Source organism: Sminthopsis crassicaudata, chromosome 5 (genome assembly GCF_048593235.1).
Source record: "Sminthopsis crassicaudata isolate SCR6 chromosome 5, ASM4859323v1, whole genome shotgun sequence".
NCBI lineage: Eukaryota > Metazoa > Chordata > Mammalia > Dasyuromorphia > Dasyuridae > Sminthopsis > Sminthopsis crassicaudata.
This window is the reverse complement of record NC_133621.1, coordinates 102,024,765-102,040,118: the sequence shown is the minus strand read 5'-3', so window position 1 is coordinate 102,040,118 and position 15,354 is coordinate 102,024,765. Positions and strand designations below refer to the sequence as shown.

The window sequence follows — 15,354 nt, the reverse complement described above, 5'->3', positions numbered from 1 at the left end:
GTTTGAATTCTAGACCCCACAAGCAAGACTCCGATAAATACCTACAGACCCACATAATTACACAGGACAGAATTTATGGCCCACTTACTTAACTCCCACACATGTTGTGACAACTTGATTGCTCTCAGGGTCTAAAACACCCGTCACATAAAACATGCAAACACCCCTAGATGTAGTAGTAGCCAACAGAAATCTCAAGAGGAAAGTAGTTGTGGCTTCTCCCAAGTGGCAGGCGGCAGGCCATCAGGAAATAGCCACTGGGTAGGTCCGGAATGCCCCATAGTCCCTTTGAATGTCTATGTGTTTGTATGCGTACAGGAAGATGGAGGTTTATCATTAGCTAAATGACAGCAGACTTTGCTGCTATTGGATATCAAAACAGGAACGTGAGCTAGGGAGATGAAGGACTCTGACTGCGTCTCCTTGGGTTACCTTTTGTTCAGGCTCAAATGAATCATGATTGTAGAGGCTCTTCGGTGCATGTAAAAGTGGTTAACCCTAAATTATCTATGATAGAAAGTTTCTTGTCTCCAGTCCAGACTTAGGACTATAGAGAATATCTAATCTTAGCTTGCGGCCACTCTGACTTTTGCTAGCTGGGGATGGAGGCTATGACACAAGGCCCTCTTAAAGTCACCATATAGGCCCTTAGCACACTGCAGAGAGCCAGCCTGCCAGTGAAAAAAAGGCCCAGCAACGATTGCCTTAATCTGGCAAGAAGTCCTAGTTAAGAGCTGTGTGATCATCACCCAGACTGGGTCTGAGTCATCCCTCCCCTCCCGTGTGACCTCCCCACTAACGACGGGCACATCTGTTGGAGAGTATGCCCAAAACGCTTGTTGGGAAGAGCATGTTATGATAACATTCTATTGTACATGTTCCTTAAGTGCCTTCGTCTGTCTTCTGGCTAACTGGAGAATAGACAGACATCTTGGGGAACGCATGCAAGTTATTTGGGTGATAGGGTGTAGACACACACTGTTTTGCACCTAAGGCCTGGGATTGCACGTGATTTGGCACTGGTAATATATATGGGCTTGTTATTCTATTAGAACATTAGCTTCTTGAGTATTTAATACTCAAGTATTTAATAAACATTTGTCGATGGCTACCCTGTGAAAATTTTATGTTTTTGAGAAAACAAGGCTGGCATAAAATGAAGCAGGCACAGATGCAACTGAGATAATATGATTGTAAATCTAGAAAAAAGCAGTTAGAGCTTGGAATCAGAAGATTCTTCATGAGTTCAAATCTGACCTCAGATACTTAGTCTGAATCTAGGTAAGTCACTTCTTCCTGTATGCCTCAGTTCCCTCAGCTGTAAAATGAGCTGGAGAAGAAAATGGCAAATCACTCCAATATCTTTGCCAAAGATTTTCTTGGCAAATGGAGTCACAGAGTGTCAGACATGACTGAACCAATAATATCTAGAAAGTTCTATAGACTCAATAAGAAATTTGAGTTTTCTTAATAACTGAGTTTTCTCAATAAATTAATTTAGCAAGGTATTTGGAGAAGAAAACAAAACTATAAAAAATAATCAAAAAAATTTAATAGTAAAAACTGAGAAGAAAAATACTATCTATAATACTAACAAAATGGATCAAAAACTTGGCCATTTAACAACTAATGCTCACCAAAGACAACTTTTAAAAGATTTAAAAAGAAACAGAAGAACTGGATAATAAGTACAATACCCAAGAATATCTAAGTTGAACCCATATGATAAAAATGTCAACAATTTCAAATTGATTTATAGATTCAATGTAATACCAATACCAATAAACTACTTTTTAGAATTGAACAAAATATCAAAATGTACATGGAAAAACAAAGGGGCAAGATATTGAGACATGAAAAAATTCAAAGAGCAATATGTCTAAACCAGATTTCAAAACATAATAAGACTATAGGAATAAGAAAAAAAATTATAAAAATAAGTGCTGACAAGGGCTTCAAAAACTAGTCCAAGACTTTATTTTACAGATGAGGAAACTGAGACCCAGAGAAATTTAGTGATCTGCCCAAGATTATACTGATAATCATGAGAAGCAGATCTCTACTCAAATCCAGGTCTTGTCTCCAAATCCAGTGTTCTTTCCACTATGCTACTATATCTCAGTAACTCATACTATATGCAGATTTCAATTGAACAAGTGACTTAAATATTAAATAACTAGAAAAAAATTTTCTTAAGATTTTTATCTCAACTGTGGATTTAAAAATCTCAAATTATTACATACAAAATTAAACAAATTAAGTTTCATAAAAGAATTATGAACAAAATTTTTTTTAAAGTTTTGAAATTTAAAATAATATAAGCAAAATAGGAAAAAAATAAAGAAAAATATGGCAAAAATAGATCTGGAAAAAATGCAAAATTCAGAATCGATACAAATTTTTAAGAGCAATATCCATTCCCCAGTGAATATGGTCAAAAGACATAATGAGGCATTTTGAAAAAGCACAAACTATCACTCATCACTTGAAAAAATGCTCAAATTAATTATCAGAGAAAAGTAAATTAAAACAATTTTAGGATACCACCTTACACCCTGAAAATTGGCAAAGTTTTTAAAATGACAGAATTAAACATTAGTGGTATTCATGGGGAAACTGACAATTTATTACATTTTTGATAAAATTATAATTCACATAGTCTTTTTGATTTGCAATCTGGCAATATATAATTAATTCATTACAATTATCCATATAAATTTAAATGCCCAGAAAATCCATTACTAGTAGAGGGAAAAGAAGATATTGGTAACCGCTTTTTACTACAACAACAAAAAATCTCTAAAAACTACCTAAATGGTTAGTGATTGGAAAATAAATGAATTATGTAGAAGACCAATTACTGTGTTAAGAAAATGACAAATACAAAAACTGAAATATAGTTTGATTTTAATGATGAGTTCCCCCCATTCATTTTATTTGGATGTTCATGTTTGTGGAGAAAATATACAAGCTTGTAATAAGAGATTATTTAAAATACAGATAAATGAAAGATCCATTTACAGGTTGCAAATCAGGGTCAGGAAGTTGATCTGTTCCCTAAAGAATTGTAGAAAAGAAACAGCATCTCAGACTTGTCTTTGGAAGAAATCTAGGTGGAGACCATGAGGCAACCCTTAAAGAGAGAAGACCCTGCTATGACAGGAGCCAAAGATGTAAAAAATTTCAAAATCAAGTATAGCAGGGAAGGAGAACTGTAGTCACTGAATTCTGCAAAGATGTGGTCACTGGTGACTTTAGGGCAGTTCACAATGGAGTTAAGAGAATAGACAACATGCTGTTTTCAAAGGTTTGAAGAGCCATAATATAGAAGAGAATTAGGTACTCTCTGTGACCCCAGGGAGAATGAAAACTACTAAGTAGACATTATAAGCAGCCAATTTTGGCTCAGCATAATGAAAAATTAACAAGTTGAACTGTCACACAACATACTTATTTGATGTCCCACACAGTAAACTCCCCACTCACTGGCAGTATTCATCAAAAAACGAATGACCTATCAGGATTGTTGAAGAAATTCCTACGCTGGGTGAAAGGCTGGGTTAATGATTTCTAAGGTTCCTTCTAACCTCAATTCTATGATTTTAAGCCAGACTCCCAGGATCAAAGAAGGAGTAGTTGATGAGGAAATGGAGGTAAGTAGGTACAGACTGCCCATATGAAAACCATTTGTCCTTGAAAAGTAAAGGATAAATGAAATGTTACTATTGGATTCTGGGAGCAAATGAAGGCTTTTGGAGGAACTGAAGAAATGTTGCTTAAAGGTTAAAGTGATAGAATGTCAATTTATTAAACACTAAGCAAAAGAGAGAGGTTTTCTCCTTTCCCCTCTGTAGAGACTAGGGGAAAGGATAAGATAATACAAAAACAGCAGTTTTGAGGGAGAAGGGAAGATAGCTAAGGGAGCTGGCCCCAGATGATCTCAGTGAAGTAGGCTGGAAGACATCAATTATAATTAAGGGTAGAGAGAAAAAGAGGGAAAGGGTAAGAGCAAATAGACAAAAGAAGGATTCTATAAAGCCAAAATGAACAGGGTAATAATAAAAACAATGTGGCACCACTTCTGCCAAAAAAATTAATGCATGGCAGGGTCTTTGAAACTTTGTCTCCCTCTGCTGAGCAATAGGGCATAATACAGTGACCAGCCTCCAGAGCTATGTGCTGATTAGAAGTGAAATTTAAAAATTTTTGTACACACTCCAATTTTCAGGGGTTTATTTAGGATTGAAGTATCTTACCATACATTATGCGTATTCTTTCAGACACTTGATTCCTTGCTAGATATATCAGAAACAGCATTGTTCTGAGCAATAAAACAAGGCATAAAACAGGGAAATATTCCAGAAAGGTGCTAGCCAGGCCACGGCGGGTATCCTACAAGGCATACAATGCCAGTTTACAGATAGTATGTTGAGTGCCCCAATCTCCAGACTATTAAAGTACATTTTTAATGAGATCCAAGATTTCTCCAAAGAGATCAGCAAGAGCTATTATCTAATAAATACTCAAAGAAAAAGCACAAACTTTTCAAGAATTTCAAACTATAAAGAACTACATGAAAATATGCTCCAAATTACTAGTGTTAAGGGGGAGAGGGAGTAAATGTAAATAAAAACAACTCAAGTTTCACATCACACTATGCAAACATATGTTGGAATACAAATGGTCCTGTGGAAAGGCACACTAATGTTTAGTTAATGGATCTGGGAAGTGGCCTAATCATTCTGCTTTGTTTGGAATTATGCAAGAAAAGTGACTAAACCAAACTATCTGGTATGTTCTCCAAGGAAGACAGACAAAAGACAGGATTCAATATATACTAACCTATTTACAGTAGCCATCATCTTGTGATACTTAAGAACTAGAAACAAAGTGAATGCCCATTGATTGATAAATGGCCACTTCCCCTCTCCCTACAAGAAAAATCATTGTGGAATGTGAATGAAATGGGATATTCCATTCAATTAAGAAATGATGACTATGAAGAATTCAGAGAAATTGGCAAGATTTAGGTAAAATGATGCAAAAATAGGAAGAACTAAGAATAGATACACATATTACAGCAGTATAAATGAAAAGATCACTAAAAAGAAATTGACTTCTGAGTAAAAGAAAAATCAGTGGCAGTTTTGGAGATGGAATGAGTCCTTACATGGCAGGGAGATGGGAATTAAGATAGAATTATGTGATAGTCGGACTTGGTCTACCTTTAGCATTGAGTGAGCGTTTTTTTTGTTTTTTTCTTTTTTGGTCATAAGAATAGGTTCAACAGGGAGCAGTGAGAAATGAGAAATAATTGAATTAAAGACAAAGAATATCAATAAGACCTTTTAAAATTAGTCTTATCAATCTATACAGAAAAAAACAAATATTGCCTATGATCCAAGCTATTATGTACATTAGTTGGATAGGCAGTCTCAGTCTATCAGCACAAATATCTCAGTCAATGAGCTGAGTTCAAAATTCAAAAAGACGAAGAGTGGGAAAGATTGCATTTGGAAAATAATGCTGGATTTTCAATGATCCCAAAGTACTCCTCTCCAGATGCACAAAAATCTATATACCACTATTCTTCCCAAGATATTAATAACTGTAAATCATGAAACAATCTCAGAAAAAAATAAACATTGTAGGTAAGGCAAAAGGCAATGCTGATGCATAGCAAGAACAAGCTATAACATATGCACAATTTTAAACAAGTGTTCTAAATACTATCAACCAAGAAATGTATGATGAAGTTAAGTCAATCGTACAGCAAAAAGGAAGAACCTCATGTCTAAAGTCTTTAATTTAAGATTTAAAGTAAGTCTAAATAATTTAAATCTAAATAGTAATCTAGACATTCTTTAAAACTACTTTATTATTTTTAAAAATGCAATTTTCAGAAGGAAAAAGGTAATTCCCCTAAGAAATAAGTAGACTATAAAATTCCCAAATCAAAAAACACCTACTTAACCTCTAGAACCCAATTTAGTGCTAATCAAGAGAGAAGAATAAGAAAAAAGGTTAAAATAAAAGGGAATAAGATTTCTTGAGTCCTCCAAGGTGAGCATATCTTGATCAGAATTTTAAGTAAAATCCAGCTGGAGGAAAAACTTAGTTATTTCAGTTATATCAATTATCAAAGTTTTCTCTTGCTGTCCTGAGCTACCTCCCATACAGGATCAAAAAGATGTTAAAAGATCAAAATAAAAATGAAAGGAAACTCTAATGAGAAACTGAGTGACTTCAAGCACAGGTTAAGGTTAAATATCTTAGGCAAACTAAGATAACTTAGACCTTTTAGCAGCTAAAAGAGGAATCTCACAAAAAAGGCAGGCCAACCACTAGTCCTAAAGAACCTTCTACATCTAGCAGCCAGCAGACTTCCTCTTCCCTCACCCCAAAAAGATGAGAGTAGATTGAAAAATGTAAGCTTTGTATTAATCTGGGAAATCTGGGCCCAAAGGAGGTATGGAAACAAGAGGGTTAGAAAGCAAGAGAAAGGACACTGTCTTCCTTTAAAACTATGGGGGGAGGAAAGAAGTAGAGGAGTGTGCAGGGAGGAAAAGCAGAGGAACTCACAAATCATTTTACTTTTCTCAGGGAAGAAATACAAATACCAATTTCATTTCATTAAAAAAAATTTATTTATGAGACCTCATTTTTTTTTAATAACATGTCAGAAGGCTCCCCAACCTGATCTTTCATGCAACCAAAACTGTTTCAGATTTTTAAAAACAAAATGATTAGGAATTTAGTTTCAACAGGTATCTGAGAACCTTTTGCATAGCAAAGGATGAAGGCATTTTATAGTTGGTCTTTATTAAAATACTTATTTCCTTAAGGGAGATAAAAACAATAGGAAGTAAAAGGTACCATACATGTTATGTGTCCATCTATGCATACTCACATTTATGTCTGTATATAAATGTATACATATATGTATATTCATAAGTTGATATGCATGTCTATATATGTGTACACACACATCTATGCATTATACACACACACATATATATGTTCTTTAAAAGTGTATCCCTCATTTCAGACTATGTAAGACCAAAGATTATGATGAAAAACTCTTAATGATACATTTAAATAGGAAGTACACAGAACTATAAATCTTAAATTACTCCACATAGTTAAGATTTGATAAAACAAATAAGGACTATGAGTCTTGAAATAACACAATTTAAAAAAAAAAAAAAACTCTTATCAAATGCCAGAAAATAAAGATTAGACTGAAGTTGGTCTACTACCTGTAATTAAATTCAAAGTATGCAATTTATCTAAACTTAGCTGAAAATAGTCCCAATATTAAACAAAGGGGAGGGAAGGCCCTTAAATAACATAACAGAAATGAGGTCATTGCTTATTTGTACCAAGTAGAGGAGCCATGAATCCTCCCAATAATGAAGTACTAGAGATTCATTCCTGGGATCAATATCTGGAAAATCTTAAGGCACTAACAAAATTCTAATTCTTACAGCTCACACGATGAAATGCTTAAATACATAAATTTTTGAGAGAAAAAGTCATCACCCATATAATTGGGTAGAGTATTGCTTGCCTTTTCAGTGGGTAAGGGAGGGGGTGGATGGAGAAAGAGAATTTGAACCTGAAAAAATTTAAAAGTATATATAAAAGTTAGTATATATATTTTTTTCTTCCCATGACTTCCCGGCCTTGTTAGTAAAGGTTTCCCTTTTTGTCAGCAAGAAGCAACAAAGTGATTCTTCAAGTCCATAAATACAGCATATTACAGAAAATAGGGAAGCTGAACACTGTTCCCTAACCAATTCAATGATTTAAAAAGCCTGAAAAATTGCACATTTCCCCTCAGCTAGCAGGTTTACATAATTTAATTCTCTCCCCCCTCCTATGCACACAATGATGATAAAGCTGGTGACTAGTCAAAAATGCTTGTCTTTGAAGATGGTTTTCATTTTTTCTATAATTCAGTTGCCTCCCAGACCTTAGCAATTTTCTAATATTGATTCTCAACTGTTGCATGCTATCTTCCACACACAGTCTCTGCTTTCTTTCTAATTCTGATTCTTTGCTGAGATGACTTAGGGAGCTCACCTGGAACAGATATCAACCTTCTAATAATTTACATTAGTTATTAAAGTCCCTTGGCAGCAAAGTTGAGCCACTAAATACTCAGTTGTTAGTTATACTTTGGAATGTCCAAGATAATTAATCGATCTTATAAATCCTTGGAAAGGAAGGCTAATCGGTACTTCTAGGAGTTAAAAGTAATTCTTAACGAAGCCAAGTGGATTGAAAGAGTGGTCATCAGAATGATTTAAAGCTATAGAGCTAGTGATTATGTTGTATCATTTCCCCCCAACAAATGAAATGCCAGAGGAATTTTTCAAACAAGGAAGACTTAAAACACTTCCCAAGTCCTACTCATGTACTTGATGAGAACAGATGCTTCCAGAATCACTTACTCCTTTGCACTGCCACCACGGACAAAACCCACGGCAAACCACAGCACTGAAGCAGTTCACTAACCACGATTCCTCATCTTCTCTTAACTTTCTGAACTTGAAAGCTCAAGGTTTAGTGTTGTTTTCTGGAGAACAGATGCAACAATCAAGACGGCAGGTATAAACTGACCAAGGTCCAGAAGAGTGGGAGAGTTAAAAACGGAAAGTCCTATGGCCATTCTTGTAGTGTAGCCAGTTGCTTTATTTTGTGGCTGCTCAAAGTCTGTTTCTCCAGTGGCTGATAGTGCTAAATGTTGGATTAGGCTTAACTTAAGTTTTATGCCAAGTCATTTTGGAGGATTTCCCCTTCCTCCAATAATAATGATAATGATAATAATAATAATAATAATAATTACAGCTACAATTTACACAGCGCTTTTAAGATTTAAAAAGCACCTTACATAATGTTATCTCATTTAATGCTCACAACAACTCTAGGAGGTAGAGACAGGCAGACAAGGATTAAGTGACATGCCTGGGAGTCACAGAGTTCATGTTTGAGGCAGGAACAGAACTTAGGTCTTCTTGATTCCAAGTCCAGCAGTTTATCCCACCAATCACCTAATTTCCTCCAAATATGGTAACTTAAAAGAAATTTAAATTAAGTAACAGTCCAGTTTGTGTCCTTTGTTTTATCTACAACAGCCTCTCTCCGAAGAACAATGGTCATTCATTCAACATATCTTATCTTCTTAGCACAAGAGATCTTATTTCCCTCACTATTAATGGTGAGATGAACAGAACTGTACAACTTGTCTGTGAAAAGAAAACAGTATCAGAAATACACAAACACTAAAACTTAATTTTGCTAAGAATATTATTAAAAAAAAAACTCATCTGGATGTAGTCTCTTCTCAGTTGGTACTACTTCCATTTTATATATGAAAAAACTGAGGCAGAAAAATAAAATCATTTGCATAATTGATGGAATTGGGATTAAAACAAAGGATTTCTAAATTACTGGTCAAGTTTTCTTTCCACTATGAATACTAGAAGAATAACATGAGACATTTTCAGTGCTATCGATGTTGAAGCTTATATGTCCTTGCTACAAATAAAACATTAAAATGTACCAACTTTGAGACATTGGAAGATATCATAGGGAAGTAAAATGTCTTCTGTGAGACATGTAAATGTAGTGTGGCATTTCTCTACTCACTATCACTGCCCATCATCCATCTTTATCTTAATGTTGTAAATCTGGAATTAGCTTCCAATGTTGACCACAAGCACAGACTGAGGCATCCAAGTGGTCTTTCCGCTGAAGTTCTCAGAGTAGATTGTTATGGAACATAATAATTTAGGGATAGATGATTAACTTTCACCAGGGAATAATCCTGAATAAATAATCAATGATGCTAATTTGCTCTCTATTATTCATTTTCCTTAAATCAGAGATCCAATACTGAATGGACTAAAAAATGTAGGTTAATTTTGGCCCATTTTTCCCCTGAAAAGAGAGAGACCTTATGGACTGATAAACATGGTGTATTTTTATAAATGAGTCTTTTAGGAAAAAAAAAAATCAGTTCTCTATTCTTGCTTGAATGTTTTTAAAATACAGTCTAAATTTAAGACAAAATGGAATGTTTTAAAAATTGGTAAAGAATATATACACTTACCATTAAAATGAAGAAATAGAAAACCCACATCCAGCCTAGGTTGTCCTGAATCAAAGACACTAAAAACTGAACATAAAAGAACAGATTACAATATGATTGTGTATCCATTATTAAAATGAATGGCTAAAATAGAAGATCAAACACAAGTATCTGAAAGGATTAAAGTGAAGTTCTCTTTTAATGCCCAGTTTTGAGAGTCTGATAATTCATTCCACACAGAAAAGTCTTTTTCAACCCCAACTGTCTCTTATCAGGTATGACAGGTAACAATTAATGGTTCAAAAGGCTTAATTTTGATCTGCTTCACCATTTAGAAGAACAAGATGAAGTATTCAGTCAACTTTTTTCCTCATTTAAAATGCATTAAGCTATATAAACCTTTTCTAGGCTTGTAAATTGGTCTCTCATTTTTTAAAAAAATTTACATTTAATTTTAAGATGCAAATTTTCTCCCTTCATTCATCCCTCCCCTTAACCATTGAGAAGTCAAGAAATATTACACAAAAGTTATATAAGTCATAAATTCTGCGTTAGTTTTGTGCCAGGGAGAAAAAAAGAACAAGACAAAATAAAGGAAAAAAATATATTTCAATTTACACTGAATCCATCAGTTCTCTATCTGGAGGTAAAAAGTATTTGTTATCATAAGGACTTTAGAGTTGTGCTGAGTCATTATATTGATCAGTTACTAAATCTTTCACAAGTGATAATTTTTACAATATTGGTATTGTGTAGATTTTTCTTCTGCTTCTGTTCAATTCAATTTGCAACAGTTCATATAAGTCCAGATTTTTTGGAAACTTCATCATTTCTTACAGCACCAAATTTACTTATAACACTAATTTCACATAGCATAACTTGTTCAGCTATTCCACAATTGATGGACATCTTTTCAATTTTTATTTCTTTGTCACCACAGAAAGAGCTGCTATAACAATACTATATGACGATCAATTCTTATGGATGTGGCCATTTTCAAAAATGAGATGAACCAAATCAGTTCCAATACAGCAGTAATGAACTGAACCAGCTACACCCAGTAAAAGAACTCTGGGAGATGACTATGAACCACTACATAGAATGCCCATTTTTGTCCACTTGCGTTTTGAATTTCCTTCACAGGCTAATTGTACACTATTTCAAAGTCCGATTCTTTTTGTACAGAAAAATAACTGTTTCGACATGTATACATATATTGTATTTAACTTATACTTTAACATATTTAGCATGTATTGGTCAATCTGCCATCTGGGGGGGGGGGGCGGGAAGGAGGGGAAAAATTAGAACAAAAGATTTGGCAATTGTCAATGTTGTAAAATTACCCATGTATATATCTGGTAAATAAAAACTATTTGAAAAATTAAATTTAATTAAAAAAAAAAAGAAAAGAAAGAGATGCTATACATATTTTTATGCATATGGATCTTTTTTTTTGTTGTTGTTGTTTTCCATGGGGCAGATTTAGTAATGGTATGCAAAGAATATGCAAATACCTCTCACTTTTTAAACATGTTACATTATAACTAAGGATTTCACCACCATCTTATAGAGTGCCTTAAAAGTCTTGATAGAATCTTAAGCTTTAATAACTTCAGAATTTCTGATAAATTATATTTAGTAATAATATGCAGGCTATGGAAATATTATCTGAAAAAGAGAAGGTGCATATCCGAAACCCAATTAGCCATGGCTGAGATTTGAAAAGGTCAGTCCCCTGTTTCATGATACATGCCTCCTCTATCATCACTGCAAAAAGCTTTGAAAGAGAAGCTCATCCATCCCCTGCTGAAGTTTGAAAAGGCATATGATTTCATATAAAGATTTCATTTGAATTGTCAGCTTCTGGTCCAACTGTGCATATATGTATTTCTGTGCATGTGTATATTTATATGTCCTGTTCATCCCTCTGCCCCTACTTTTCCTTTCCCTCACTGAAACTGGTTCATCACTTTCTGACTCATCTTACATAGATTGTTGTCATCATTTTACTTCTCTTTCTCTTTTACTTCTGGCATTTCCTACCAATGCTTCCATTATCCTTGTAATTCAAACCATTGCTCAAATCTTTACTTCTATGCTGCCTCCATCTGATTCCTCATACCCCTCTCTCTCACCTCTCATCAAATGCCACTTGGTATCATCTTTTACTTAGCCCTCTGTATTTATCAATGGTCCTCAAACCTTTTAAATAGAGGAGCAGTTCACAGTCCCTCAGACTGTTGGAGGGCCGGACTACAGTAAAAATAAAAAACTCCCATTCTGTCTCCGCCCCTCAGCCCATTTGCCATAACCCAGCAGGCCTCATAAATATCCTCGCAGGCCATAGTTTGAGAACCCCTGGTATTTATCCTAAACTTCTCTCATTCTTCCTTCCCTTGCCCTTATATTCATGATTTGGTCCTAAAGGAAACACAGACCTCCCTTCAAAGTCAATAAACCTCAAAATCCTTCCTCTTTCATGGATGTCTTATTTCTCCCCATTCCTCAGAATTTAATGGGAAATACTTTCCAGTGTCATGTCAACATTGAACTACCACCATCTCTCAGTTTCTCATCATTTAACTGCCATCCTCTCATTAGGTAGAAACCTAATTCTCATCTCATTCTCATTAGGTAGAAACTATCTATCTATAAGAATTTCTTCAAATAACTGATATTGCAATCGCTCTCTCCTTTGGTCCCAATTCCACTTTCTTTGAAGACTTTAGCACTAACAAGACATTTAGGTGTAAATGTCCAACAAAAGTTAAAGACATGGGACTAAAGCTCAAGAGAGAGATGGATACATAGATCTGGGAATCATGTGCATAAAGATAATAGCTGAGTCCATGGTAATGAATGTGATTAGCAAGGAAGAAAGCACAGGAAGGAAAGAGGATCAAATGTCACTCATAATTAGAGGATCAACAAGAAGAATGGTTACACAAATAAAAGGAATATCAGGAAAGAAACAAGACTTTTGAAGTCTTTGTCAATGAAAGGGAAGAAAAATAGCATGTGAACTCAAAAGGATGGCTAAGAACATGTCTGTAGGTAGTAGAGGTTGGCAAAGCAGAGAAAGAAAGGGAATGACTGATGCATGGGGGTCAAGATCCTGAAGGAGATGGAAAAAGATGAGTTCAAAGGCATAAAGGTATTTAGCCATTCAAAGTAGGGAGATCCTCATTCTCAGAGATCAGGGGGAAAAAGGGACTATGGTTTGTTCCTATTATAGAGGAAAAGAGAAGAGAATGAAGGACTTATCTAAATGGCACTGTTACTGTAAGGAGCAGGATTTCCTCACAAGTCACAAGGTTCTGACACCAATGAAGATTAAGAAGTTGAAGTTCAGGATAGTGAAGTATCACTTAGTGTAAAGATGAATTTCTCCATCTTCAGAGATGTACTTAATATGTTTGAACATTAATTTTTCTTTGATAAATCTCACCTGTCCCATTGCTGCTCCAATACTCCCAGTTCCATCAACAATTCCTGTAACCGTGGCCAAAGCTTCACTGCTTCCTTGTACTAGCTCCTGGTGACCCAAATCCGCAGAAATAGCAGCACTAATCATATTAGAGGGTCCTCCGATGAAAAACCCTGAAAATATAACAGGATAGTTTTGGATAAGTCACAGAGTAAAAAAGCAAATAGAAAAGGAGGGAAGGGAATAAGCATTTATATACCTCTTATGTGGTAGGTACTATGCCTATGCTAAGTGTTTTATTAAATATTATCTTATTTGTTTTTCAGAACTCTAAAAGCTAAGCACTCTTCAGGATAACTCCTAAAATCTCAAAATATAATCCTTATCTTCTGACAGGAAAGCATTCTAAAATAGAAGCAAAAAATAACAAGAAAGCAAAAATAGCAGTGCCTTCAGCTTCTAATTTTCTAAGGTTTTTATTTTCTTCAAACTGATCTATCTAGTTAAACAAACACTTATTGAGGCCCTATGTACATGTCACTCTGCTACATACTAAGGGAGATACAACATGAATGAAAAAATATTCACTAAACACTGACTATATGAAAAAGCACTGTGACAAGCACTGGAAATACAAATAGGAAAGTGGAAATGTTAGTATCTGAACAAGAGAAACAACACACATGGGGGGGGCTTTTAGTTGCATGTCAGGTAGGAAAGGTCCCATGGTCCTCAGAGTACAGTGACAAAGCAGAGGGTAAAACATCTTCAAAGTCCATTTCCAAAACCATATCCAATTATCCTACTGAACTATTTGGCAATGCCAGACTTTGGTGATAAGAACTTTCTTTTCTAGAATGACAGCAGCCATGACTACTAAGGAGGCAAGAGCCACAGCCCTGGCTATTAAGAACAACTCATCAGCAGTTGGCATTCTTGGTAGCAAAGATGGTAGGTTCCTTCACAGGTAGGGGCTATGGATTGGAAATGTGGGGTCACTATTGTTCCAAGGGCTTTAGAGTTCAGAGTCCAGTGATATCTCCATCAGGGGTTGAGTGTGAATAGAAGTAGGGTCTTCTGTCTCTCCTCAAAAGTATCTTGTTTTTATAACTTAGTTGTCTGATTTGCTTGCCCCAGAAGTAGCTGTTAAATATAAGAAAGATATAGTCTTTGGACTCAAGGGGTGCATATGTGGTGGGAGAGTGTTGAAAGAAGTAGGATACAAATACACAAATACAAAGAAAGCAGTAGCATAAATTGGAATATGAATGTGAAAAAGATGACTCCTGAGGATCAGAGAAGACTGCATTAAATTAGTAGCATTTGAGTTATTCCTTGAAGAACAGATGTTGGGGAAGGACATTGCAGGCACTGGAAATGGCATAAGCAAAAGCATAGACTAGATGGCTTCTAAGGTTCCTTCTAGCACTAGATCCTATTATCCTGTGACCATATGGGGATAAGAAAATAGGGGATAAAAATAAAATGACTAGACTAAGATAATGCTGGAAAAAGTTTGAAGGCCCACTATGAAAGGTCTTGAAAACCAAAGTAAGAAGTATCCAAATTCTGAACTCCCTCCTTTTAAATCATATGAAATTCAAATATATAAAGAACTCCCACAGTATGGTTTCCACAAACTAAGTAACATTACTGTATAGTCAGACAAGATGACTGGGGCAGTGATATAGGATGCCCAAACAAAATACCTGTCAAAATTCAGAGGCCAATGGGAAGCACCCTCCAGCAACACAGGAAAAAAAAAAAAAAAAAAAGCACTAAACTAAGAAGAATTAGTCAGAACAGAAAATTCTCAGATTATCCTGGGCTT

General features: G+C 35.1%; 1 protein-coding gene across 2 annotated transcripts in view; it reads right to left on the bottom strand.

The window, feature by feature from the left end:
• SLC37A3 (solute carrier family 37 member 3) overlaps positions 1–15,354 on the bottom strand; it is a 73,614-nt gene that overhangs the window by 21,975 nt on the left and 36,285 nt on the right. The window contains exons 13-15 of one of the 2 annotated variants that reach the window (XM_074267745.1): positions 13,545–13,696; positions 10,118–10,183; positions 6,629–9,251 (exon numbers count right to left, since the gene is read on the bottom strand). In XM_074267745.1, the coding sequence (XP_074123846.1) occupies positions 9,180–9,251; positions 10,118–10,183; positions 13,545–13,696 (290 nt within the window). In that variant the 3' untranslated portion in view covers positions 6,629–9,179. Of the gene's footprint in view, positions 1–6,628; positions 9,252–10,117; positions 10,184–13,544; positions 13,697–15,354 lie in introns of those variants that run through there. The other variant, XM_074267744.1, reaches the window with a different exon arrangement.